Source organism: Eubalaena glacialis, chromosome 13 (genome assembly GCF_028564815.1).
Source record: "Eubalaena glacialis isolate mEubGla1 chromosome 13, mEubGla1.1.hap2.+ XY, whole genome shotgun sequence".
NCBI lineage: Eukaryota > Metazoa > Chordata > Mammalia > Artiodactyla > Balaenidae > Eubalaena > Eubalaena glacialis.
The window spans coordinates 10706742-10732949 of record NC_083728.1 but is presented as its reverse complement, the minus strand read 5'-3'; the positions used below and the strand labels follow the sequence as shown (position 1 = coordinate 10732949).

Genomic DNA, 26208 nt, shown 5'->3' with positions numbered 1-26208 from the left:
CTGCCATGAGGCCAGGCGCCTGGGACACAGGATCCAGGACCTGGGACAATTTGCAAGCACTGAGCCTTACAGACTGGCTACTGGCGTGGCTGTTTGCAAAAACACACGCACCCGCAGGCTGACACGTATTCCTTTTGGAGAGAAGCAGAGACATGTATGGAATCTGCAACCCATGTGCCTCAAGGTCAGCTTTTGGATGGGGGCAGCAGGGCCCAGGCATCTGGCAGACATGAGACCTCACCTCTGTCCTCAAATTGGGATAGAAAGAACCGGTTGCAAGTCATTCCATGGGGCCCTCGTGCTTTTAAGAAGTTCAAAGACCTTCCTATTTTTATTCGTTCACTGCGCCTCGAGCTTTCCCATGCATTACCTCTCTCTCTGGGGTTTACAAGCACCCTGGGAAGCAGGAACCATCAACTCCTCTGTGTTACAGAGGGGGGCCCTGAGACTCAGGGGCGCGAGGATTCACCCAAAGTCACAAAAACAATCAGGGGCAGAGCTGGGGTTCAAACCGAGACATCATTTAAATGCAGTCAAATGCACAGATGTTAGAAGTACACCTCATGTCTTTTTACAAATGTATGCACTGTGTAGCCACCAATCAAGATATAGAATGTTTCCATCCTGCCAGAGGGTTCTCTGGTGGCCCCCCCCCAGCCAATAACCCTCATTCAGGGGGACCCGCTCGCCTGCCTTCTCTCACTATAGCCTGGGTTTGCCTGCTTTGACCATCATATAAATAAAACCGTACGAGATGTACATGTCACAGTTTTCCTCAACCTTATGTCTGAGATTTAACCATGTCGTATGCAGCTGCAGTTTCTTTTGCATCTCTGTGTAATAGTCCATCAAATGATGACATCAGACTTGATTTGTCTGGTCACCTTGCCATACTGCCTCCGTTTTTCAAGAAGACAGCCATTTGAGATTGAACTTGTGCTTCAGGGAGATCCGTCTCTAAGAAAAGACAGTCTCTCCGCATTTGTCACGCAGTGCTCAACAGAGAGCGACTTCCTCGCCAAAAGGAAAAGGAAAGATCTGGTCAGAAGAATTAGCCAGAAGTAGACCTCAGATAATCCTCCCTCAGAAACAGGGCTTGCGTGGCTTCCCCGCCTCTCCGTCAAAGCCCTGCACAAGGGGCACGGCCACCTTCCTTGCTTTCCTTCCTCTAACTCACTCAGCAAAGGCCCCCTCACCTTTACGCCAGCCCCTCAAAGAGCTGTACCCTTTATGGAGTCCTACAACCCCTGTCACGGCCTGAGAAGCTGATTTCCACCTTTCTTTCAGGCAACTTGAAATCCAAGTGGAAACTTCCCCCTGAAGACAGTGGGGCCGCATAACACTTGGCCAGGGGCAGAGACTTAAAATTAATACCTGATTGACAGATGGGTGCTTTATTTACACTCGTCCCCAGGAGCTTTCACTTTGGTGCCGTGTTCCCCAAGGGCGGGCGCACTTCATCCATCGTGGCCCCTGCCAAGCCCGGTCATTAATGACATTCCTCCTTTCTCCTTGGCAACGGAGGTGATGTAACCCGTTGCGGATTTCAGACCCTCATCCCACCTTCTTAGGATCACACAGGTAAACAGCCCCTTTCTGAAGTCTTTACAATGACTTTCGCAGGCACTGCAGACTTAAAGCGTTCCCCACCTCCTTGTCTAACGGTCACCCTTTTTCAGCACACCCAAACAGGTTTGTTTTGATAAGGACCTTTATAAATCCTGAGCTTTGCAGGCAACTTTCTTACTTCAGACAGCTCACTCAGGCGTGGCTCAATTAAAATTCACACAGAAGGACTGGCTTTTAGAAATATGTCGTATTAACTAAAACAGGTCCAGGTGAGAAAATGCTCTTTCCCAAAACCTCAGATTAGGACGCGTGGAGGGTCCCCAAATGCCAACTCGGGAAAAGCAATCTCTCTGCTCTTCCTGTAGCTTCCCGTCTACCTTTGATATATTTCTCTTGCAGAGGAAAAAAAGCACTAAAAGTCCAAGGCACAGGACTTTAGATCTAAATGCCAGTCCGTAGGAGATGCAAGGGACAAAGGAACACATTTAAAAAACACCACAGGGATGCCACCGGCAAAATCCATCACGTGGAGACCAGCACAGGAAAAATGACCCTGCTTCTTCAACAAATAAACGGCAAGAAAACAGACTGATGGGGATTTTTATAAAATAAAAGAGACATAAATGGCCATGTCAACCAATTACAATGTGAGGATCTTGTTTGGATCTTGGTTCAAACAAATTAACCATAAAAAGACCCTTGTGAGACAAGCAGGAAATTTAAACACTGGACATTTGAAATTAAGTATTATTCCTTTTCAGGTTTGATAATGGTATTTGATTTTTTTTCAAGAGCCCTTATTTTTGAGCTACATACTATTTATTAATATAATATTATGCCACCTGGAATGCGATTTAAAGTAAGCAGGAGTGGAGATGCAGAGAATACATTGAGGCAGAGATGAAATAAGATTGGCCTTATGTTGATAATTGTTGAAGCTGAGCGCATGGGAACATGGGAGTTAACTATACCACTGTCTCTACTTTTCCATATTTTTGAAAAAGTTCGTAATAAAAGTTCAGGAAAAAGTCAAAGGCAGTTCCTCTTGCTTTGGGGGAACCCATGTGGGGCTCTGCTCCAGGTAGGAAAGCTGACAGCCCCTGACGCATCCCAGGAAGAGCCTCAGGGCCGAGTCTTGCCTTCTTCCCTGAGCTCAGTTTGGGAACAATCGGCAAAAACCGAACCTCGCACCAGCCCAGGGAAGCCGAGTTTGGCTGGAGCTCTGCGGAGCCCTGTGGCTATTTCCTGTGCTGGGCAGAGAGGAAAGAGGAAGTCCCTTCGTGGGGGGAAGCCACAAGGCATCCATCACGCTGCACTTTCCAAGGCTGCCTCTTCCTGGCCCTGGCTCAGGGGGTCCTGGGGGGCCAGGGCAGGACACCTGGGGAGGCCCTGCCTCTCACAGAGGCAGCCACAGGGAACCTTGCAGCCTGCGAGTCAGGTCAACTGAGAAAGCTTTTGCAGCTGGCCAAGTTCTGGGGCTGAAGCAGGGGCCCGATGAGTCAGAACTGATCGTACGTAAGTTAGATAACTTGCTGTGATGCCGACTGAAGCCCAACGGCCAGTGGCTCCTCTCCAAAGAGCATCTTCTCTTAAGACTCAGGATTCATCAAAGGCCAAGGCAAAGACTCTCTCCTCCAAGGAACTAATGCTGTCAAGGAGTCAGGAGAGCCAGAAGACATCTCAGACCCCACCACCACTGCCACCTGACACTCACACAGCCCTGCTGCCCGCGCTTAATCACACTGCCTCGTGGGAACCTGCCATCACCACCCCCATTTCACAGATGAGAAAACACAAGCGCAGAGGATCAAAATCACCTGCCCTGAGGCATACCACTACTAAGGAATTATGCAACTTTTCATCCATTTATTTGGCAACGATTTATTGCATGCTTGCTAATGCCAGGTACTTTTGCTTGGCCAAGGTCACGCAGGTAGGAGACAGCTAAGTCAGAATTTCAAGCCAGGATTTCCTGATTTCAGATCTGGTGCTCTGACTTGCTGAGCCAATGGCCCCTGGAGTTGGGGGGAACATGTACCCCAGGAGGCATGCACGACAATCCACTGGGATGTAGAAAGAAATACAGGAACAGCAGAACTTCCGTTTATATTCTGTCCTTTCCCACTTTGATTTTTGTTGCATGTTTTATGAGTATAATCCCATTAGGACAGCAGTGAACATACAATTGATAAGTATATAAATATCAAAATATACGAGGTGAATGCACCCCATGCTGGCATACAGGGGACCCAGGAAAGCTGGACTCAGATACTGGATGAGCTGTAGTGCTGAGGGCAGAGACCTAGGATCCTAACTGCCTGGGTTCAAGGCCTGCCCTGCCATGTACCACTCAATGACTCTCAGCAAAAGTTAACTGACCCCCAAGGAGTCTGACTTCACCAGTCCTGGGTACGGCTGGAACAGTCTAGCGTGTAGCCAGGATTGAGGACCACTGGCCACCAATGCTGCATTTTTCAAATTTATTCAACCCCATCACCGTACAGGACTAAAAAGCCTTGGGAACCAACTCAAATAACACAGCTTTAAGATTTTAAGAACCTCTACTCCCGATCAAAAGCTAAGGCCACCTTAAGAACAGAAGGCCTTTAATTTGGAAGCTGGGATGGCATGTGTGCAATAGTAAAGCGTGATTAAGGCAACTTTCTCCCTAGTTCTTTTGACTCCCTTGACAAGGCCGCGGCTCAATTCAGCCCTCATTTCACCTTTCCAGCTGCACCTGGAGACACTATTTGTACAAAGCAGGCTTATTAAGGCCTGTCCTTAACTCGACACAGACGGCAACGTCTCTGAATGTCACATGTGTTTAGCAAACTGCTTGCTTAGGGTAGAGCTCTATTTTTAGTAAGCACCAAAAAAAACCCATGATACTATATCCCAGCACCTCATTTGTCCCAATTTGTTTACCAGGCTGTGTCCCACATTGGCCTGGGGGCCAGGCAAGGGCAGGACCACATCTCATTCGTCTCTGTACCCCTACAGGGCCTGGCACAAAACCAGCATTCAGTGAGTGTTTGCTGAAAGAATGAGGTTTAAATTGTGCCCTGTGAATGGGTTGAGAGCAGGTGGCCCTGAGTCGAAGTGCAGGGGACGTTAGGGCTCCAGCAGGGCCTGTGACTCTACTTGGAAATGGTATAAAAGGTGCGCTGGGGGCAGAGGGGATGCCGGTTGGGGTGGGGATTTGTGGGGGGGGGGGGGCAGTGCAGGAGAGTGTGCACATGTGCAGCGTGCTCCTACAGCGTATGGGATCTGTGGCTTTTATCAGCCTTTCAAAGGGCTGTGACCCGAAAGGTTTAAGGATCACCAGAATAAACTTTACAAGCAATGACCAGGAGTCCATTTTCCTTTCTGAAAGGTCAAAGTTAACACCACGTGCATCGGCTTACCAGGAATCGGAGGAGGGACACCCCAGACTCACTGAGGTAGACTAGAAGCAAGCACTCCTGACATGTCAGTCCCAACACAGCCCGGAGGAGATCTGGCACCTCTGGGGGTGACCGGGTATTCCCAGGACCAACCCGTCTCTCCCAGTGTACTACAAGTTGGGAGAAGTAAGAATGCATTGAATTCACAAGCACACACACAGAAATTAAACTTCTGATCTGTCTGCTAACAGCCAGCACACGTCTCCCCTCCAAGGTGGGCTCAGTAGCACTTAGCACTGGTCAGGACTGCCATAGCCCTGTCCCCATTCTTTCTATCAATATTACTACGTACTTAGCTCTCTCCCTCAGTAGAAAAAAGTAAGCGTTTACTTTGAATGCCTCTAGGCAAATAAATCTGAAAATCCAGATAGGTGAAATAAATAATTTCTTAGAAAGATAAAGTTTACCAAAATTGACTCCAGGAGAAATAGAAAACGTAAACAGACCAGTTCCCATAGACACAATCAAGAAAGCTATCGCAGAACCACCCCCATGAAAAGGCACCAGATCTAGATGGCTTCACAGAGGAATTCTATCACAACTGTAGAAACTGGATAGTCCCAATAATACACATGCTGTTCCTGAACATAGAGAAGGAAAGAAATTTAAACCTAACAGCATACCAAAAAGGACATTACAGACAAATATCACTCATACATACTGCTAAAAGAAATCTTGAACAAAATATTATCCAGTAGATGCCGGCCCCATCACCATAAGAAAATAATACACAGTGAGCAAGTGGGGTTGATACCAGGAACATTTCAACATTAGGAAATCTATTAATACAAGTGATCTTAGAAGAATAAAATCATATTTTTCCATAGATGCTAAAACGTCTACGGCATAACTCAACTCCCATTCTTAATCAAAAGTCTCATGAAAATAGAAATGGACGAATACTTCCTTAACGTAATTAAATACATATGCCTCGATTCCAAAGCCAACACTGAAGGCACTCCTGCTGGGGTCAGGAACAAAGCAAAGATGCCTACTTTCCACTACCATGTAGATGCTACTGGAGGTACTAGTCAATGCAATTAGACGAGAGAAAACAATTAGAGGCTCTAACTCATTGAGGGCAGGGACTGAGTCTCATTTCCTATTATATCCCCAGGATCTAACACCATAGGTGCTCAATAGTTAGATGGATGAGTAAATGAATAATGACTCACATTACTGAACACCTCTATTAACAAAATCAAGGCTTTAATAAAAAGCTAGTAAGAAATCACACTCTGTGTTAACTGATTTAAATGGGTTAAGCCATTCAAGGCAAACAACACTATGAGGTGAGTACTATCATTTCAGTCATGTGACAGCTGAGCAGACAGAGGTCCAGAGAGGTTAAATGACTTTTCCAAGATCACTCTGCTGGTAAATGTTTTAAATTCCAGTCTTGCATGGTACCAGGCCCCTAACAAACTGCTTTACATGTGTCTCTCATCAAGAGAGGGAATGAGGAACAGAAAACAGGCTCTGGAGCAGGACCGCCAGGTTCATATTTCAGCTCTGCCATTTACCAGCCCTGCTTTCTTGGGAAAATTCCTTCACCTCTCTGTGCCTTTGCATCCTCCTCTGTAAAACGAGGGTGACAACAGTGCCTACCTGCTAGGGTTAGAGGGGTACTACATGAGCTAATAAACATCTGCCACATGTTCAAGCTCCATAAAATGAGCACCCGGCTTCCCCCAAATTCCCTAAGTGCCGACACCAATTTCTGACAACATCTGTCCCATGAGCAGTCCTCTTCCCTCCTTGGTTTTTTGCCAAGCCCATGCCCAGAGTTAAGGAGAACACCTCATGTGCATCACCAACATATTGTCACCTGGGACAAAGCCCAATAGCAAGATAAGGGCTAGTGTTGGCACTTGGGGAGGTCCATCATGTGCAAGAAGAGAGAGGGGACTGCTATTAACATCTGGGTGAGCCAGACCCACATCTGGTACAGCTCGCTTTAGCCTCTCAAGGCTCACGACATCCCTTCTCTTCCTGAGCCATGATGTTTCTGTGCTGCCGACTTCCCAGCAAGGGGTCATTATTTTACAGATTTCAGAGCATAATGCCTCGCTCCTTAAGTGGGGCTGCACATAGTGACCTCTTTCCAAAGAGCACAGTTCGGAAAGGAGTAACCTTACAGTGGAGGAACCTGCCAAAGGCTACCTCAGCCAGGTGATCAAGGCCATCATCAATAGTGACAAATCATGTTGATAGTAGGTACCCTTGATATGATGTGATGGAAATGGTCACTTTACCTCTGTGGTCTCCCTCCCCCAAAACCCATAGCCCTGTCTAACCATAAGAAAAACATAAGAGCCCATTGAAGGGACATTCTACAATGTACTTGATCAGTACTCCTCAAAACTGTCAAGCTCATTAAAAAAAAACAAAAACAAACGACAGTCTGAATGTGAATAAAGTATGGACTTAGGTTCATAATACTGTATCATAATATTGGCTCATTAATTATAACAAATGTATCTATAATGTAAGATGTTCATCATACAGGGAGCTTGGTGCGGTGCTGGGTATATGAGAACTCGCTGTACTATCTTTACAACTTCTCTGTACATCTAAAACTGTTCCAAAAAATAAAGTTTATCTTTAAGAAACAGATTCTGGGGCCTTCACTGTGGTCATTTAGACACCCATCTGGCAGCCACCAAGCACCCCTTGCCAAGAAAAACTATAAAAAGCACCTCCCATCGGATTTGGCCTGGAAACTATTTCCCCGGAAATCTCCCCCCACTGCAGGAAAAAAAAAATTCGTTGATTGTGAATCTGGGAGGGGTGTAAGTATTAGTTCCCTGCAAAATATGAGTTTAATCTTAACAAACAGCAAGACCACTGATGCTAGAGGGATCGTTTGCAGATTCTTAACTGTATCTTTTCAAAGCAAAGGATGGCCTCCGGATTGCAACTCAAGAAGACTGGTCTCTTTGGCTGGATAATTATTTCCACCTCCAGCCGAAATAGAGAATAATTACGAATTACCATCTTCACTTGGTATCCGAGTGAAGGGCATCTCCGAAGTCAAAGCAAGCCCCTCACCTAAGGAGCTTCACCTGAAGACGCTGTGGAAGGAAAGTTAAAACTTCTGTGCCTAACCCAGCATCTCTGGGAAACAGCAAGCCCTGGAGAGTCCGGAAAAGGCCTCCTACACACAGCAGCCAGCACAACCCCTTCCTGCTTTCCCTAATGCAGCCAAGCCCAAGTGCATCTGGAAGTTACCACCAGGCCTGCCCCAGAGGCTTCAATAAGCATTGGCTGGGCTAGGCTGTCAAAATCAGGAAGCCTGGTTGGGTTTTTTTTTTTTCCAAGACAACCTGCTAACCAGAAAAATACAGTGAGGTTGGGTGTGCGACCTTCTCCTTCTGAGCAAGTCTCCTGTTAAACACGTGAAATGACGGCCCAGCCTGGGGAAATCCCCGGTCCCCAGCGCAGAGCGCACTTGAAGGCACCGACCGACAGGTCGCTGAGGCAGGAACAGCCTGCATCTTCCTGAATCCACAGGTCGGCTCCCCCGAACCGCCCACAGCCATGATGACCGCGGGGTGGGGGACCCCTTAATAAAGCTCACACTGAGCCATGCGGGGTGATGTGCAAACACAGCGGCAGACCCGAGGGAGGAAATGGGCCAGCCGCCTAAGATGAAGTCAAACCACCCTCCAGCATTAGATACAGACAACCTCTTCCTTAGTGTCAACACAAAGTCCCCAACGACGGGCTCGCACGCGGTGGTGCGCGGAGGTGGGAGGATCCGCTTCACCTGCCCTCTGTTTGCACCAGCCCCTTCCCACGAACTCCATTCTTTGGCTTCCTCATCTCCTCCCTCCAAAGGCAAACCAGTAGCTTCCGCTGCCCTCTGACGACCAGCAGCAGGCACGAGGCCAGCTGAGACCCCTGCCACCTTTTGCTTTGCTATCAGTGACAATCAGGGAGAAGTAACTGGAAACCGACGCCCTACCCGGCAGTGAGCCTAGCGCCCCCTAAAGGCGGCTGCAGTCCCTGACGCCTCGCGCCCTCCCTCTCAGCCGGGGGGAGAGGCACCCCCCCGCTCCAGGCCCCCCAGTAAGTGTGACACGTGGGGCAAAAGGGGGCCCTGTGTCCACTGCCCAGGCCCAAGCCCCAGCCCGGGCTCGGAGGCCAGGCCGGGGCGAGCCTCCACCGACCTTCGATAGGATTCAAATAGTCATAATCAAAGAGGATGGAGAAGTCGAACTCGTCTTGGGGGCTGCCTCCAGGCTCGTGGCCCGGGGCGTCCCCGCCGTCGGGGTCGGGCTGCGGCTCCTGGGCGTCCATGGCGCGCAGAGCGGCGGAAGGGCGGCGGGCGGGGGGCGAGGGCAGGCTCGGCTGTCTCCTGGGCCCTCGTCGGGGGTGGCGAAGGAGGCAGGAAGCGGGGCGGAGAGGCGGGTGGAGCGGCGGGGTCACTGCCCTCGTGGGAACGCACGCCGGGTCCGGGGACGGCGCGCCTGGCGCAGCGAGTCCTGGACGCTCCCGCGGGAGCTGAGCGGCGGCGGCGGCGGCGCGGGCTTCCTGCTCCGGGAGGCACCTGTTGCAGCCCGGGGAGGGGAGAGGGGAGGCGGGGACAGCGCGGTCGGGTCGGCGGGGGCGGGGCCGCCACCCAGGGACCCGGGGAGGGAGGGGGAAGGGAGGGGAGGAGTGGCGGGCGGGCCCAGGAGGAAGGAGGCCGCCCCCTGGCCCTGGCCGCACTACCCGGGCACCGCGCGTAGCAACCCGCCGGGGCCACCGCCAGGCGCTCTGGTGCGGCCGCTGCTCCTACCCTCCCCGCGGTGAGCTCTGCGCCCCTGCCGGACCCAGGATCCGGATGAGAAAGCCTCTTGTCGTTTGCCCTCTAGGACCGGCTGATCCCAACCTTTTTCCTCTTTTCTAATCTAAGGGGGCGGGGGGGGGGGATGGGGGGAGGGAGTGCACCCACGCCCTTCTCTTGCAGACTCGTGTCACCAGGTGCCTCTCTGCCCACAGCTGCGGCATGATTTTCACCTACATCAGTCACCTGCGTGCCCCTGAACTCAAGTCCCAGGACCTGGGAAAGAATCAGAGATACCCTCAGAGCGCAAGTCCCACCTTTACATCTATACCTCTTGGCCACCTGACATGGGCCAGGTGCCGGGGACCCAGCATGAACCAGACACTGCTGGGGCTCAGTTTCTGGTGGGGGAAGAGTCATGAAGGAGATAAACAGGGGAGCAAAGATCATCCCCGTAGGGTGTCAGGAGAGAACTCACCAGAGATATAGGGTAAAGGCTGGGGGTTGAGGAGGCTTTGGTCACTTCGGTGGTCAGGTAGGGCCTCTCTGGGAAGGTAGCATTTGGTTGAACCAGACTGATGGGAAGATCTGGGGGAAGAGTGTTCCGGCGGTGGGAACCAAAAGAAAGTAAGAGCCAGAAGGGGTTCTCGTGTGGGAGACCAGGAAGGAGGGCAGTGCAGGTGGAGAGGTTGGCAGGTGACAAGTACGCCTGGATGCTCGTAAAAAACACAGATTCCCAGGCCCCTCACTGGAGCTTCTGAAACCCGAAGTCTGGAGTAAAGGCTCAGGGCTGTGTATTTTTAAGCATGCACCCAAGGTGAATGTTATGAACAGGTACATTTGGGGAACAGTACATAAGAACCTACTACCACCCCCATGAAACACTTCCAGGGGTCTCGGACCAAGTTAGCTAAAGTCAGAAAACAGACTCACGGAGGTAAAAACGGTGAGATGACAGCAGTGGCCTCAACCCTTATGGCACGTTAGCATCACCTGAGACACTTTAAAAAAAAAATGCCTGTTTCCACGTTTCAATCCAAACCCACTGAACTGGAACACCCAAAGCTGTTTTTTTTTTTTTTTTTTTAATGACCTCAGATGAATCTAAAGGGCAGCGAGTGTTGAGAATCGCTGGATCAGAAAAGTAGGTGGGAGAGGTTCAAGGAGTCCCTGAGAACCACAGCTTGATCTCAGATGGGGACTGACTCTAACCCTTCCCCACGTGCCAGAAGTGTAGAGAAGATGCACTCTTCAGGGGGAGCCATCTCTGCTCCGTTAAGGGGTTTGTGTGAAGCTATCAATCATCATTCATTCCACAAATCTTTACTGGGCACCTGCTAGGTACCTGGCACCACTACAGATCTTGGGGATGCAGCCATCAGGAGGACATGGTCTCTACCCTCATCATGTTTCTATCCTGTTAGCAAAGAGACACAGCAATGAATAGGGCTTTCCAAATTGCACTTAGACCAGTGGCTCTTAACCCAAGCTACACATTAGACTCACCTGGAGAGCTGTTAAAACACTTCAGATGGCTGGGCCCCAGGAGGGGCCAGTTATAATCAGAATGTTTGAGGCCCAGGCATCAGTACTGTGTAAAAGCTCCCCAGATGCTTCCAATGTGTGGCCCGAGGTGAGAATCACTAGTTTAGACACAAACTCCATTCCAGGGTCCTGGGCCTGGCTCAAGATTTATGAACTTTCAGAGTCTTGGGAAGCACTTTCTGGTTGTCAGAGCATAAACAAATCCTCTTCTTTGTTTCCTAAGCATAAGCATACGTATACTGGGTGTATCCAACAAGCATCTTAGGGGTGGCTGATAAATTTAGGTCGAGGAGGTGACCCAGGCTGTGACACTTATAGCCAAGTATCTAGAAGGAGATGGATGCTCTTGGGTCCCTATGACAGGACTCAAAATCCAAACCCTGAAACTTGGTCAGGGATAAACAAAGGAACCAACCAGTCCTTGTGATATAGAAAAGGAGAAAGGCTGGTGTCATCCTCAAGTGTCCCTTTTCATCCCTCCATCCATGATGATTAAATGCCTCTAATCTAGTGGACATCTATTGATTTTGCCTCCCTGGCATCATTCCCCACTTCTTCTGATAACAACACCCCAGTGTATTCCTTTGGGAAACTACTCTTGATACAATCTTGGTAAAATTATCAACCCAGCTGTCCCATACTCCCCTGGCAAAGAAGTGAACAAATGATCCAGGCTTGGCCAATTGGAGAATTTTATCTCCACTAGCCTATGAGACCCATTAGGGCAGGGGTCATGAGTGCCTCATTCACAGCTTTATGTACAATGGATGTGTGGATATGCAGATGGATAAATGAATGGATAGATGAGTGGATGGATGGATGATGGATGGATGGATAAATGGATAAATGGATGAATGGATGGATGGATGGATAAATGGATGGATGGATGGATGGATGGATGGAGAGTAGATGGATGGATGGATGGAGAGTAGATGGATGGATGGATGGATGGATGGATAAAAGAGTTTGTCCTTGTATATACAAGATCCTTATATTTCTCTTTAAGGGCCCTCCTCCCTGAGGCTTCCTCTGGCCACCCAACTGTTTGGGCAAGAATCTAAATTCTTACCCCCAACTGATATCCTCTTGCGATACCCAATAATAGGATGAGATAATAAAGGTAAAAATCACTTTACAACTGCTACAAAAACTTCAGCCTTATGAGAATGGTTCAGGACATTCTAAATAATACTCTAATTGTCTAAGTTGTTCCTCTGAACAGTGGATATATTTTTAAAGTTTCTAGGATCTGCACCAAATCAGAGTTCTTTAAGGGAAGGGGTTCAAACTAGGCCCTGACCCATAACAAAGTTTCTGCTAGAGCAGTGGGAAGTGAGAGGGTTTTCTTCTCTAAAGGCCACTTTGAAGGGTGCGGCTTGGGTGTGGGGGAAGGCATATTTTCATTTCCAAAATAAATAATTTGTGCTGTTCGAAGCAAGGGCTAGGGGCAGAATACATGACCTTTATGCATTCAGAGGCCACAGCAGGAAGGTGGGGGGTGGGATGGAGGCCTTGACAGTGCAGCTCTGTCAACCTTCCCTCTGCCCTGCCACTGGCCTCCTCGCGGAGGCCCTAGCCTTTTAGTTTTTCTCCGGGTTCCCCAATAAAAGTGCAATGGGAAGCTTGTGAGGCCACTGAGAGTTTGAAACTCCTAGCACACGTCTGACCCTGGCCCAGGAATTCAGCTCCATTCAAAAGCATTTACTCTAGTGTACAATTACAAACTGAGGTAAGTGCCATGAAAGGAAAGAAGAAGATGCCACAGAGCTTATATCAAGGAAACCTGATGTTGACAGGGAATTCAGGGAAGGCTTCCCTGGGGAGGTGATATTGAAGCTGAGAACAGAAGGTTGAGTAGAAGTTAGCCAGAGAATAGTGAGGGGAAGAACTAACATCCAGATGGGAAAGTATGTGCAAAGGTCCTGAGGCAGGAGGAAGTAGGACATATTGGAAGAACTGAAAAAAGACCGGAGTGGCAGGTGCTCAGGAACGGAAAAGAAGATGGTGTGAGGTAAGGCTGGGGGGTGAGTGGGGCCTGAGGGCCCGTGTGGAGAATTTTGGACCTCAGACCAACGAGGAATGACTCAAGTGTATTAGGCACATACATGACAAGATCATATTTGGGGTTTTAAGCAGTTGCTCTGGGTTCTGCGTGGAGAAGAAACTGCAGGGGGCGAGTATTGAAGCAGGAAGACCAATTAGGAGGTTCATACAGTCATCCAGGCAAGAGAAAATGGGGCATGAACTATGGTGAGGGCAGTTGAGATAGAAAACAGTGGAAGCACATGAAAGATATGCATACTCTCATCCTTGAGTTATCTCTTTTCCTCTTCCAGGCTACCTCTTAGAAGGCAGCATAATCTGATTGCACGTGAATACAAATACCTGAGGTGTACCACCCTCTGGGGCCCTCCCACCCCACCTCAGGTGGCTCGGAGTCCTGAGACCCCTTCAAGTTGGCCCTGGAAGGACCCCCCCCCCCCACGCAGAGCTCTGCCCTCCTTTCCCCCTTCTGGTATAAAGCTCATTTTTAGCCTCAGCCTGGACCCCTCCCCTGAAATCTGGGCTCACATATCCCACTGTCCACCCAGCATCTCCATCTGGGCATCCAACAGGCCCCTCAAAATACACGTGTCCAAACCAACCCTATTATCCTCTGAAACCGCTCCTCTCCCACTGTGCCCAGCTCAAATATCACCCTCCCATTCATCCCATTCCCCCACCGAAAACCAAGGAGTAAGTCCTTTATTCCTCGCGTCTGCTCACACCCACATGCAAACCCTCGGCAAATCAAAAACCCTCAAAACGTAACCCAAATCCCAGCGTTTTTCACCGACTTCACTGTTCTTCCTCCCACCCCAGCAATCCTAGCCCCCCACCATCTCTCACCCGGACGAGTATGATAGCCTCCTCCCTGGTCTCCCTCCTCCCTCCTCCCTTCCACATTGGCCCTTACATGGAGCAGCGAAAGGGATCCTTTCAAAATATACATCCGGGGCTTCCCTGGTGGCGCAGTGGTTGAGAATCTGCCTGCCAATGCAGGGGACACGGGTTCGAGCCCTGGTCTGGGAAGATCCCACATGCCGCCGGGCAACTAGGCCCTTGAGCCACAACTACTGAGCCTGCGCGTCTGGAGCCTGTGCTCCACAACAAGAGAGGCCGCGATAGTGAGAGGCCCGCGCACCGCGATGAAGAGTGGCCCCCGCTTGCCGCAACTAGAGAAAGCCCTCGCACAGAAACGAAGACCCAACACAGCCATAAATAAATAATTAATTAATTAATTAAAAAAAATATATATATATATACATCCGATAAACCTCCCATGGCTTCCCATTAAGTTGAGAATTAAACACAAGCACCTTGGCCTACAAGGTCCTAGATAAACCACCCCTGCCCCAGCTCCCTTTAGGTATTATCTCCTGCCATTTTCCCTTTTCTGACTCCCTTCTGCCACCCTGATGGTCCTTGAAAATGCCAAGCACGACCCCACCCCAGGGCCTTTGCACCTACTATTCCCACTGATATTTGTCACTTCCTTGCTTTGTTCATTCCTCAGCTCAAATGTCAGCTTCCATGACCATCCCCATAAAAATAGCATCCCCTGGCCTCCTCTGTCCCTTGATCCTGCTTTATGTTCCTCATAGCCCTTATCTCTGCAGCATGTTTTATTCATATGTTCATCTTCTACTCATTCCGAACCCCACATCCTGACAACCCCCATCGCAATAAAAGCCTGACTATAAGTAGGCACTGAAACGTGTTTAATCCGAAAAGTAGGAATTTTCTTTACCAGATTCCAAAACGCGATCTCCCCTCAATTTAAGCACATCCTGGGATTACCACCCTAGTTACTAATATTTTAATTTATAGATGGATGCATTTGACTCCACCAGGGCTGGAACCAGAGTGAGGTGAGTGAGGCAAAATTTAAGAGGGCACCAAAAACCTCAATAATCGAATATATTATGTTTTCATGAAATGTTTTTTAAAAATCAAAATTAACGCAAAAAAAATCCACGGTGAGGAAATCATTACATTTCGAATAAAGACAGAATCAGTAATAGTGCTGTGCAGAGTCGTACTGGACCCTGAAGCAAAGGGAAGATGAGTAATACTGGTCCCGTCTTTATTTAAAATTTTTATTTCTATTTTTGGTTCATCTTGGATTTTTTGCATCAATTTTGATTTCTAAAATACTACATGAAAATATTATTCATTTTGATCACTTGAGTTTTTCAGCGCCCCCTTCCACGTTGCCTCCCCACAAAGCCATTTTCCAGGAATGAGCTCCTTATGAATTGGGGGAACAACAAGACAGTTTCAAAGTTGACTTTCACTCCAATCTATGATCGACATCATCTTTTAAAACCTGAACAGGACTTCTCTGCTGTGAGATAACTAATTTCCAGGAGGCAATTGTAGCTGAAGGCAGTTTGTTGAAATTGGCGGCCCCCCGGGGAAGGCACTGAGGGTAAAAGCTCTAGGAAAGCAGGGATCTACTAAAAGCCAGAACCCAAATCAAGGTGTGAACTGTAAAAAGATGCCACATCAGACAGCAGCGGTGGTCACAGGTCTGCAGTAGCTTGGCCAAACCCATCCTGCAGGCATAGTATGTTTGGCCTTGACCGTAATATATTTTTTTTTAATCTGAACTAACAGTTTTTTATTTAATTTTATTTATTTATTTATTTATTTATTTATGGCTGTGTTGGGTCTTCGCTTCTTTGCGAGGGCTTTCTCTCTAGTTGTGGCAAGTGGGGGCCACCCTTCATCGCGGTGCGCGGGCCTCTCACTATTGCGGCCTCTCTTGTTGCGGAGCACGGGCTCCAGACGCGCAGGCTCAGTAATTGTGGCTCACGGGTCCAGTTGCTCCGCGGCATGTGGGATCTTCCCAGACCAGGGATCGAACCCGTGTCCCCTGCATTGGCAGGCAGATTCTCAACCACTGCGCCACCAGGGAAGCCCTGAGCTAACAGTTTTTTAATTGAGAGGTTTCATTTAAAAATCCAAGTGTCCAGTGTCTCCCCAAAAATGGGAAGATCAGGCCACAATACGCAGGGTCTGTATCCCCAGGTGGATCCGTCATCTGGAGCTGAGCAGAGGCTGCCTCCTTCAGACAATCAACCCTATTGCTCTCAGGTCACCACTGCCCCACCCAGCTGCCCCTGTCCGTCCCGTGAGCATGTGACCTCGAGACCTTGGTCTCCAGGCTCTTGACTCCTTCTCCCTAGGCCCTGCTCACCTACTTTGTCCTGGCTTTGTTTGTCCTCTTCATTCCTTGCCTCGTAGCACGTTCCCCTCTGCCTCATGGAACTGATATTTAACAGGAGAGCACGATCAGAACACTCACCTAGCCCTTAAACTACGTCCTTGCCTTTTATTAAACAGGAGGTGCCACCATCCCTCTGCCAGGGGAGCTTCATCTTCTACTGCATCAGAGCCTTAATGGCAGGCAGCAGAGGGTGGATTAGTTAGGGGATGGAGCATTGGTTAGTCTTTGCCCAGCCCCACAACTATTTCTCAACCATCCGCCCTTTCCCTCTCTCCGCCATCACCCTTCTGTCACCCAGGCTGTCTTCCTAGATGACCGCACCCCCAGTATCGTGACGCTCATCTCCATCCTCTCTCCTGCCCTGGTCTTGCAGACTCGAACATCTGTGTCGATTTCATAATCTTTGAAGTCAGGGAGTGACGCAGACAAGCAAGCTGACTTCGGGGATCTCCAGGCCACCCTCCACCAGCCTCCCTCCAGCACAATCACACCCAGAGCATCTCCCACCCTCCCACCCCCCCCCCAGAGAGCACATGGCATCGGCTCTTGCCCTCTCTCTCTTAAATTCCTCTATCAGCACAGTCACTAGACTTCATGGAAACTTTTAGTTCCTTTGCATGTAAATGGCTTCACACACAATTTCTCTTTATCCGACTTTGAAAAAAAAAAAATCTTTATCTGACTTTCAAATGCAAATGAGAGCTTCTTATATATCTTGGATATTCTCCACACCACCTAGCCAGTGTCTTGCAATAGCAGGTCCTCCACAAACCCCTCTGAACTCATTGGTTGAGTGATTGAACTAGGTCATCCAGAAAAGACCCCAAAGATTTGGTAGGAAATGGATTTATCCCAATCAGGAAGGACACTTGAAGGTTAGTAGGCTGAAGGAAAGTAACAACTTGAATTTAAAACAATAAAATAATAGTGTAAATGGCAGCTAACAGGAACTGACCACTTTATATACACTGAGAGCATGATCTCCAAACCTCGAAGCACCCGCCATGTGTAAAGATTACTATCACCCTCGCTGTTCAGTTAAAGAAACTAAGGCATGGAGTAGGTTGTGATGTTACTTTTGAAGTCACACATGCCACCACGGAAGTGGTTTTGTCCCACACCAGTCTGATACTCATTACTGAGTCACACTGTTTCTGGGTTATTAGCTAAGGGTGGATGCACTAAGGGACATTTTTGGACCAAGATGAAACGCTGCGAAAAGTCTTATAACTCCCAGTGATAGCAGAAAGGGAAAGAGGAGCTGGTGTGGGGAATCCAGGCTGGGCCAAGAGGAAGACCCATTGGAAGCAGTTCGTATCATTCACAAAATTAATAGCATCTACCCTCAGGTGCCAAAGACAGGGACCATCCCTGCAGAACCCCGGGGCACAAGGGAACACAGTTTGAGAACCGAAAAGGAGAACGCTCTACAGACATGGAAGTACCAACTCCTCCCCACTTCCTCCTCCCCACACTGGTCCCAGCCCCTGTCATCTCCTGCCCAGGCCACCACCTGTAGCCACCAGAGCCTCCCACCTGTATCCTAAGCATCCACTCTTACCTGGCTAAAGGACATTCTCCACTTAAAGGTCAGTATGATCCTAGGAAAAGGTTAATGAGCTTACACCCTCTGCTGCTTCAAATTTCCCCAAAGCCTCCCCATCCCCATTACCATGAGAATGAACTTCAAACAGCTCACAGCTGGGTCCTGCTCTGGCTTGCTTCCTTGATCTGTCTCCTATCACACTTCCCCTCTCCCCCTTTCTGTTCCTGCCACACCGGTCTTGCTGTTCATTGACTACCCCAAGCACATGTCTCTCCTCAAGGCCTCTGGACTCTGTTCCTTCTGCCTGGGATGCTTGTTCCCCAGATCCCGTACAGGCAGATCCCTCACCATTCAGAGGTCAATGAATAAGATATCTCTTTAGAGAGGAGGGGACCATCCAGCGTGAACTAGCAATCCCTACTATTGTGTGTTGAACGATTTCCCTCTCCCAAAATACGTTCAAGCCCTAACCTCAGGTACTTGTGACTGTGATCTTATTTGGCAAGAGGGTCTTTGCAGAGATGATCAAGTTCAGATGAAGTCCTTAGGGCTAACGGCTCTAATCCAATGACTAGTGTCCTTACAAGAAGAGGACAGAACACACGTACACACAGGAAGAAGGCCATGTGAAGACAAAGGCGGAGAGTAGAGGGATGCAGCTACAAGCCAAGGAACGCCAAGGGCCACCGAGGGCCACCAAGGGCCACGAGGAGCTAAAAGAGACACAGAAGGATCCTGCCCTAGAGCCTTCAGAGAGAACATGGCCCGCTGACACCTTGATTTCACACGTTTTGTCTCTGAAACTATGAGAGAGTAGATCTCTGTTGTTTTAAGCCACCCAGTTTGTGGTAATTTGTGATGGCAGCCACAGGAAACTCATACACCCACGCACTACACACCCGTATATACTGAGTCATTCGCAGCCCTGTTCCCCTATTTTGGTCTCTGGCACTTAACACCACTCCACACTATCTTGGATATTCCTGGTTTGTTCCCTTGATGTTTGCCTGGTGAAGGTAGACACCAGCAGTCTTGTTCACTTTATCCCCGGCATCTTGGAGGGTTACTGGCGCATAGTAGATGCTCAAAACGATGAAAATGAATTCAATGGTCAAGGGGGCTTCTAAGAGGAGATGGGAATGAGGTGGGCCTTGAAGAAAGATGTGAGAAAAGGGAGCAGGGACCCCAGGCGGAAAGACTGGCACAGCTGAGGCAGAGGGAAGAAGTGGACCGTGCCAAGGAGTAAGCGGGCTGGCACGGACTGGCTCTGACAGCACCGGAAATGGGAGCGCTGGAGCGTCGGGCCAAAGAAGCACCCGGCGGGGCTTTGGCCACTGAGAGAGGCTTTGAGGAAATGAGTCTCTGTTGGCAGGTCCCAACCGGAAAGGGAAGGGATGGGGGCCGCCAGGAGCTCCCGAGTGGCCCAGAAAGGCAAGGTGGAAAGCAGGAGGAACTCCCACTGCAAATTCTGTGGAGGGCGGGCTCCTGGAGGGGCTGCAGCCCCTCTCTCCAGCTCACCGTCTGGCTGGGTGATCCTGCTGCAGGAAGCAGGAGAGATAGGCCCATGCGGCCCTTAAATGCTGAGCTTTTGGCATCAGCTCTGTCTTCTAAATGCCTTGACCACGCCCTGTCTTGGTCTCCTCCTCTTGAAATGGGAGGATCATATTCCATACCAACCTCTCAGGTTATTTTGTGAGAATCCACTGAGATCATATCTGTAAAGTGCTTGGCCCTACAGTACGTGTCTGATAGCGAAAACAGACCCCCTTCTGGCTATGATTATTCAGCCTAACAGGGATCAACATGGTGGAGTGCGATTGGTTCCAAGCTTTGCAATTAGCGACGTGACCCTGGGGCGGTGGCTACCCCTCCCTGTGCAAGATGGGGTAATCACTGGCTGGCTGAGAACCAATGAGGCGGCCCGTGGGAAGCTCTGGGGATGGGGCCTGGCACACAGGTGGCACTCAATAAGTGTTGGCTGCTCTTTTTGTTGTTCGGGGCTGACTCATTCCAGAGAACATGAGAGCGTGTGCCTGGTAGGTGACCCAGCACGAAGCCCGCCTAGGTCACCAGCCCTTGGTGGGAAAACATGGAAGTCAAAACCACTGTCATTGTCAAAAGGAGGCAGAAGCGAGTGAGCCAGAAAGATGGCACAGTGCTTCAGAGTTTGTCTTTTTTTTTATAATTTTTTTTTCATGTGGACCATTTTTAAAGTCTTTATTGAATTTGTTACAATATTGCTTCTGTTTTATGTTTTTTGGTTTTTTGGCACGTGGGATCTTAACTCCCCGACCAGGGATCGAACCCACACCCCCTGCGCTGGAAGGCAAAGCCTTAACCACTGGACCGCCAGGGAAGTCCCCAGAGTTTAAGTCTTAATTCTGTGGCCTTAACAGGTCATATCACCCCTACTGTGCCTCATTCATTCATTCCTCCATCCACTGAACAAAAAAAGTACTGAGCACCTACTAAGTATCAGGCACTGTTCCAGGCACTGGGGCCACAAGGGTGAATAAGACAGTTGTGGTTTCTGGTTGCCGGAGTTCAAGTCTGGAGGAAGACAGAGACAGGGCATGAACAACGACCACCAGTATGATGAGTACAGGGCGGGGCAGCGCCAGGGTGGAGGCCCAGGGAGCCCAGAGGAGGCCTCCTCTCTAGTCTGGGCAGTCGGAGTCTCAAATTCCTGTTCTAGCAAAGGAACAAAAATAGGAACCTGCCTGGCTTCTTCCAGGTTAAGAAATGAAATAATCACTCATGGGTGTAGTAAGTGAGAGCCAGCCAATGAGAATACATGTGGGGAGGCACTTGGTAATTGGTTTTTTTAGGTTGGATTTTTTTGTGGGGGGGGGGGGGATAAATATTGAATTAATGAATTGTCCAGTAATAATAACAGCACTTAGTAATTAAGTGGGTACTTTGAGGTTCATATTGTTTACTAAAAGATTGAAACTCTCCATAGATTGGTAAATGATGGCTGTCATCCCCCCCCCTCAAGGGCCCCTGCTGCCTTGAGACCCTCTCTACAATTCAGCAAATAAAGGGTTAAAGCCTGGCCCAGCAGGGGAGTCTCTTGGGACCCTGCTCCTGCTGTGCTGATTGGTTGATACTCAGTTGTTCAATATATTAACCAATATTCCAGACAATATTACTATCACTTTTTTATAGGTGGGGAAACTGAGGCACAGGAGAGTGAAGTTACTTGCACGAGGTCATGCAGCCAGCAAGTGGCAGAGCCAAGATTTGAACCTCTCACTCAGATCTCAAGCTGTTGACGTCTTGGGTATAGAAACATTACCTGGGATCCACTGGAGATTCACAGAAACAGGAGACCTGGCCCTGTCCTCAGGAAGCTTACAATCCAGCTAAGGAAAGTCTTAATAAAGGCAGTCAGAGGAGCATCTGGGAAAGTAAGTGATTCTCCCTGAAGTTCTGGGAAGAGAAGGAGAGACCTGGAAGGCCTTGCTGGTGGAGGGGCCATCTGGGTAGCCAGGGAGGGGCTCAGCCAGGAGGAGGGGCCCTTGGACGGGGTCTCAGTTCTGTGTGGACAGAAAGTAGAGCTGGCTTTACAGCCTCCTGGCCATATGGGGACTTTTCTTCCTCTAGTGGAAATGGAAACACTGTGCTTTCATTTCCCTGAGGCAAGGCAAGGCAAGGAGCTCTCCCTGACTCACCCTCCGCTTGGGACAAATCAGTGGCTGCCTCAGTTTCCCCATCTCTAAATGATGCTCATACCCTCCACATCCTCCCACACTTCCTTCTCTTCCAGGATATGTCAAGGAACAACACGGTGTTGGCAAAAAAGCCCAGGACAAGGCTCTGCCTCAGTTTCCTCATCTGTCAAATGATGTGATAAAAAATTATGATAACATTAGTAAGTTCCAGAGACAGCAGAGCATGTGGCCAAGGGCCTGGGTTCGAATTACAGTCTCCACCACTTCCCTGCTAGGTAGCACTCAGCCAGTTACTGCCCCTCTCTGTGCCTCACTCCACTCCTCAGCGAAGGAGACACTGATCACAGCACTTGTGGTGTACAGTGGCCCTGACAATTAAAAGACTTGATACTTGCAAAACACTTTGCCCTGCCGCTTCCAGTCAATACTCATAATATGGCTGCTCTCACCCCTGTGGAAGGCAATAGAGCCCTTACCATGTGCCAGGCATTGTGCTACGAACTTACTGTGTGACCATGGGCGACGCTGGCTCTCATTGTCCTCAACTGTCAGAAAATAATAACATCCAGTGTGTATTAACTGCACGTTAAGCCCAGAGGTAAGTGTTTTATATGCATGATTTCATACGATGCTCATGACACCCCTGTGAGGTCATCACTATTCCCTTTTGCAGGTGAGGAAATGGAGGCTTCACAAGCCATAATCTTAGCCCAATCTGTGTCACTGTGAAGCTCCAATAAGTTATAAAGTCCCTTGATGAGAGGTTTAAAGTACTGCATCTCTTCAAAGAATTTTCGCCGTGAAATCCAGTTTCTATATCAATACAAGTTACTGTTTTGCATTTTCAACAGGAATTGCAGCTAATGTTTATCCAGCCTTGACTATAAGCACGGCAGCATTTTAGATGCTTTACGTGCGCTACCTCACTGACTCTCACAATCTCTGTTAAGGGAGACATTATTATTGGCTCCATTTTACAGATGTGGAAACTGAGGCCAGAGAGGTTAAGTCACTCGCCTAAGATCACACAGCTGCAATGTAGCTAAGCAGAAATTCTAACCCAGGCAGAAGGCAGGGAGTTCGGGTCTGGGAGTGAGCAGAGCTCACCCTGGGTTTGTTTATTCCTGAAATATTTTCCATCATCCCACTTCAGATAAAACTGAACACACCTCTTTCAGATCTTCAGTTTTTCCCAGGGCCTTGACCCAAAACTGCACAGCAAGGTCAGTATTTTCTTACCATGCAAATATTTCTATTTGCTATTTAATGACCCCACCCAACTGCATGCACCCTCAGATCTGCCCCTACGCTCGTGGTGGTGTTTGAGTTTGAAGGGCCATTTGGGTTTCCCTCAGGAGGCCCCAGTGCAGGGAACGGTCGAAGTGCCTCTCACTCCAGCTGCCTTTGATGCCTGGAGTTGCATTCTGTGTGCCCAGTTGCTCTGGCATGCCAAGCGTCGTTTGCCGGGAACAATGCGGTGCCCTGTCTCCCACATGTGGACACACAAACTGGCACGCACGTTCTCACAATCCCTCCACACATGAGCGTGGGCTGGGGAGGTTAGGCGATGCACATGCACGCACAGAATACACAAACTTCACTTCAAAACCTTGAGAGAGGACCAAGTTCACAAACCTGGAGCAGAGGTGTAGCAGCGTCAACAAAATGTGAAGCTTGTGTGAGATCACACAGTAAAACAGACGTCCAATTTCTCTTCCCGGCTCTCGCTCTCTCTTTCCGAATTGACCTAAATTTGGCGTTAGTCTGTCCTCCCACCCCCACCATCATAACATCAAATACTGTGTTTCAGTATATACGGCAATAAAAACCAATTCGCGTCCTTAATATATCTGTCGCCTGTCTCAGAGCATCCCTTTTACAGGTGATGCAATATTAGTAACATTTTTTGGCCATAATGTCATAGGCTTAACCACTAGCAGAGAACAGGATAAACTGGTACCAGTTAAAACGTTCAAAGCGCTGGCAGGGTCTTGCTTTCAAAAGTGCAACTCAACTAAAAATATATGTCACTGAGGTCCGCTGTGGCAAAGCGCACCATCTACCTAACCCGAGGCATTTGGTCCCACTCCGGTTTTCAAAAAAAGCCCCTTAGGTTTATTTACTGAAATTGTCATTTCTCCCCCCCACCCCAGAACTTTAATCAGCCACGCAGAGCACAAAACCTACATTCAACTCTGATTTTATGACACGAAGCTAACTCCTCCTACGCATATTTATTTCATTTAACTCTTGCAGCCCTGCCCTCCGGGCAGTGCCCCCCACTATTTGCAGGGCTGGCCTCTGAAAAACACATCACATCGCCTGGTTTCCACTTTTAAAGTCAGATTCATTAGTGTACAGCCTAAACCCCTCCACAATCCCAGCCAGATGGGATATTTTCATATCATATTTGTATACGTTAAGCCCCTCCCGTAATATCCAAGTAGTATGATTCCAGGACGAACTCCAGGAGGAGGGAAAAAGAGACAGAAACACGGAAAATAGAGTGTAATCGGATCGCAAAACAAACTGATGGTACATTGCACTTTAAAGGGGGAGCTGGAGGACTGTATCCATGAGACACATCAAAAAACGGGAAAGAAAATTGTTTAAATGTCCCAGAGCATCTGCTGCTCTGTTAAAAAGCAAAGTCTTCATCACTAGATTTACGAAATAGTAAAATGCCAGGCCTGTTCTCCTAAAAGAAAAAGAAAGCTAAATAATGATGATGATAAAATGATGATGATAATAATAACACAGCTGAACGGCATCCGCTGTCAAAAGCCCAGCGCGGAAATAGTTAAGCAGCCCGCGGTTAGTAGCGAGAATCCCTCCCGGTGTCCCACGGAGGGGACAATCCTTTTGACACACTGGCCTGGGGAATCCCGCCTTGGGACACTTCGCTGCCCCCGCGGGAAGTGGTCTGAAGTCGGCTCCCCGGTCTCCCCTCCTTGGCCAGGGAGAGGGCGCCTCTCCTCCCGGCCACGCTACCTGTGCGCCCTGGGAAACCGGAGTCCCCGGGCCTCCCCGCGACCTCAGCCAGGAGCTGAAAGCGCTGCCCGGGGAAGAGAGCAGAAGGGAAAGGGCTGAGAGGTGGGAGGAGGAAGCGTCCGGAATAGAGGGGGAGTCAGTTACCTTGGTCCACAGACCCCATGATGCGGAGGGGATGGCAGTGCCCCAGTCTGAACGCAGCCTCTCTCTGCATCTGGAGGGGATGGGGTTTCGGCGCGCGGGGTGACAGGGGTCTGTTTGGGTAGACCAGGAGCTAAGGGGGCGCCGTCCTCTCTAAAGCATGCTCGCAGGGCTGCCCTGGCCGAGGAGCCTGCGAGCGGCCCGGGAGCTGCGCGCCTCCCGCCTCCAGGCTCCCGGCTCCCGGCGCGGCGGAGTCGGCGCGGCTCGGCGCTCCGGCTTACTCGAGAGGGAACGCGACTTCCTTCCCCGCGCTCCGTGTTTATAGGCTTTCAATGCAGTAAAATAACGGGATTCCCTCACTGTTTCCTCCTGTTTATCCAGCGCCATGGAAACCACTGGATCCCGTCCATCTCCAAAACTAAGGGCTTTCCTGCAAACTTCACACTCAGGAATCCATGACGTCGCCTCCTCCGCGGCCAGCCAGCTCCGTGGCTCCCTCGGCCGCCAGCACAAGTCCCTGATTGTTCGGGAGAAAAGTCAGGGAGAGGGAGCGATGCGGGCGACGGCGAGGAGAAGGGGGTGGGGGCGTGGGAGTGTCCAAGTCGGCCTTGCAGGAGCTCCAGGAGGCTGTTTGCAAGTATTGCTCCAGCCGCCGCCTCCCTAGCACGCTGCAGCTTCGCATAAATCATGCCCAAGACTCCCAAGCCCCCCCGACCCCCCCGACCTCCCCCCCCCCCGTTTTCCAAGCGGGCATCTCTCCGAGAAAGCCGCCCAGGGCTCAAATCAACACCCCAGGTGGTCGAGACCCCCGGACACTGACCCAGGGGCCCTTCCCAGTCCCTCGGGGCCTCTGGCTGCCCAGATTTTTTGTGCTCAGGGCTGATGGGGAGGAGGAGGGACGGGGGAGAAGGCGGGGGGAGGGGGAGGAGGGAAAAGAAATAAATAACGGTGCCTTATGTCAACTCTCCAAGATTTTTTTTTTCAAAGAGGTCTATTTTTAGATTCATTTAGAAAACCCAAGGTTTCCAGTGATGCTCAGAGGCTCCAGCAATAATGAAATGGTCACAGAGACGCGGAAACCAGGCAACCCATGTGTTTACACATGCTCTGAATAAACAGGAAAATAAAGGGAAGGGATGTCATGAACTTTGCACAGCCTCCAGAAGAAGGTCCAGGGGATGCCACGCGTGTCTCCCGTCAACAGGCCACAGACCCCGGAAGGTCGGTGGGGAGGTCCTGCTGTCAAAACGCTTTTT

General features: G+C 49.6%; 1 protein-coding gene across 4 annotated transcripts in view; it reads right to left on the bottom strand.

Annotated features, from left to right (window-relative positions):
• The window catches only part of NFATC2 (nuclear factor of activated T cells 2), a 159175-nt gene extending 134098 nt beyond the window's left edge, over nt 1-25077 (bottom strand). For 2 of the 4 annotated variants that reach the window (XM_061210218.1, XM_061210217.1), the window contains exon 1: nt 9185-9543. In XM_061210218.1, the coding sequence (XP_061066201.1) occupies nt 9185-9314 (130 nt within the window). In that variant the 5' untranslated portion in view covers nt 9315-9543. Of the gene's footprint in view, nt 1-9184; nt 9544-24955 lie in introns of those variants that run through there. The other 2 variants (XM_061210215.1, XM_061210216.1) reach the window with 2 other exon arrangements.
• Nucleotides 25078-26208: the final 1131 nt, after the last annotated feature.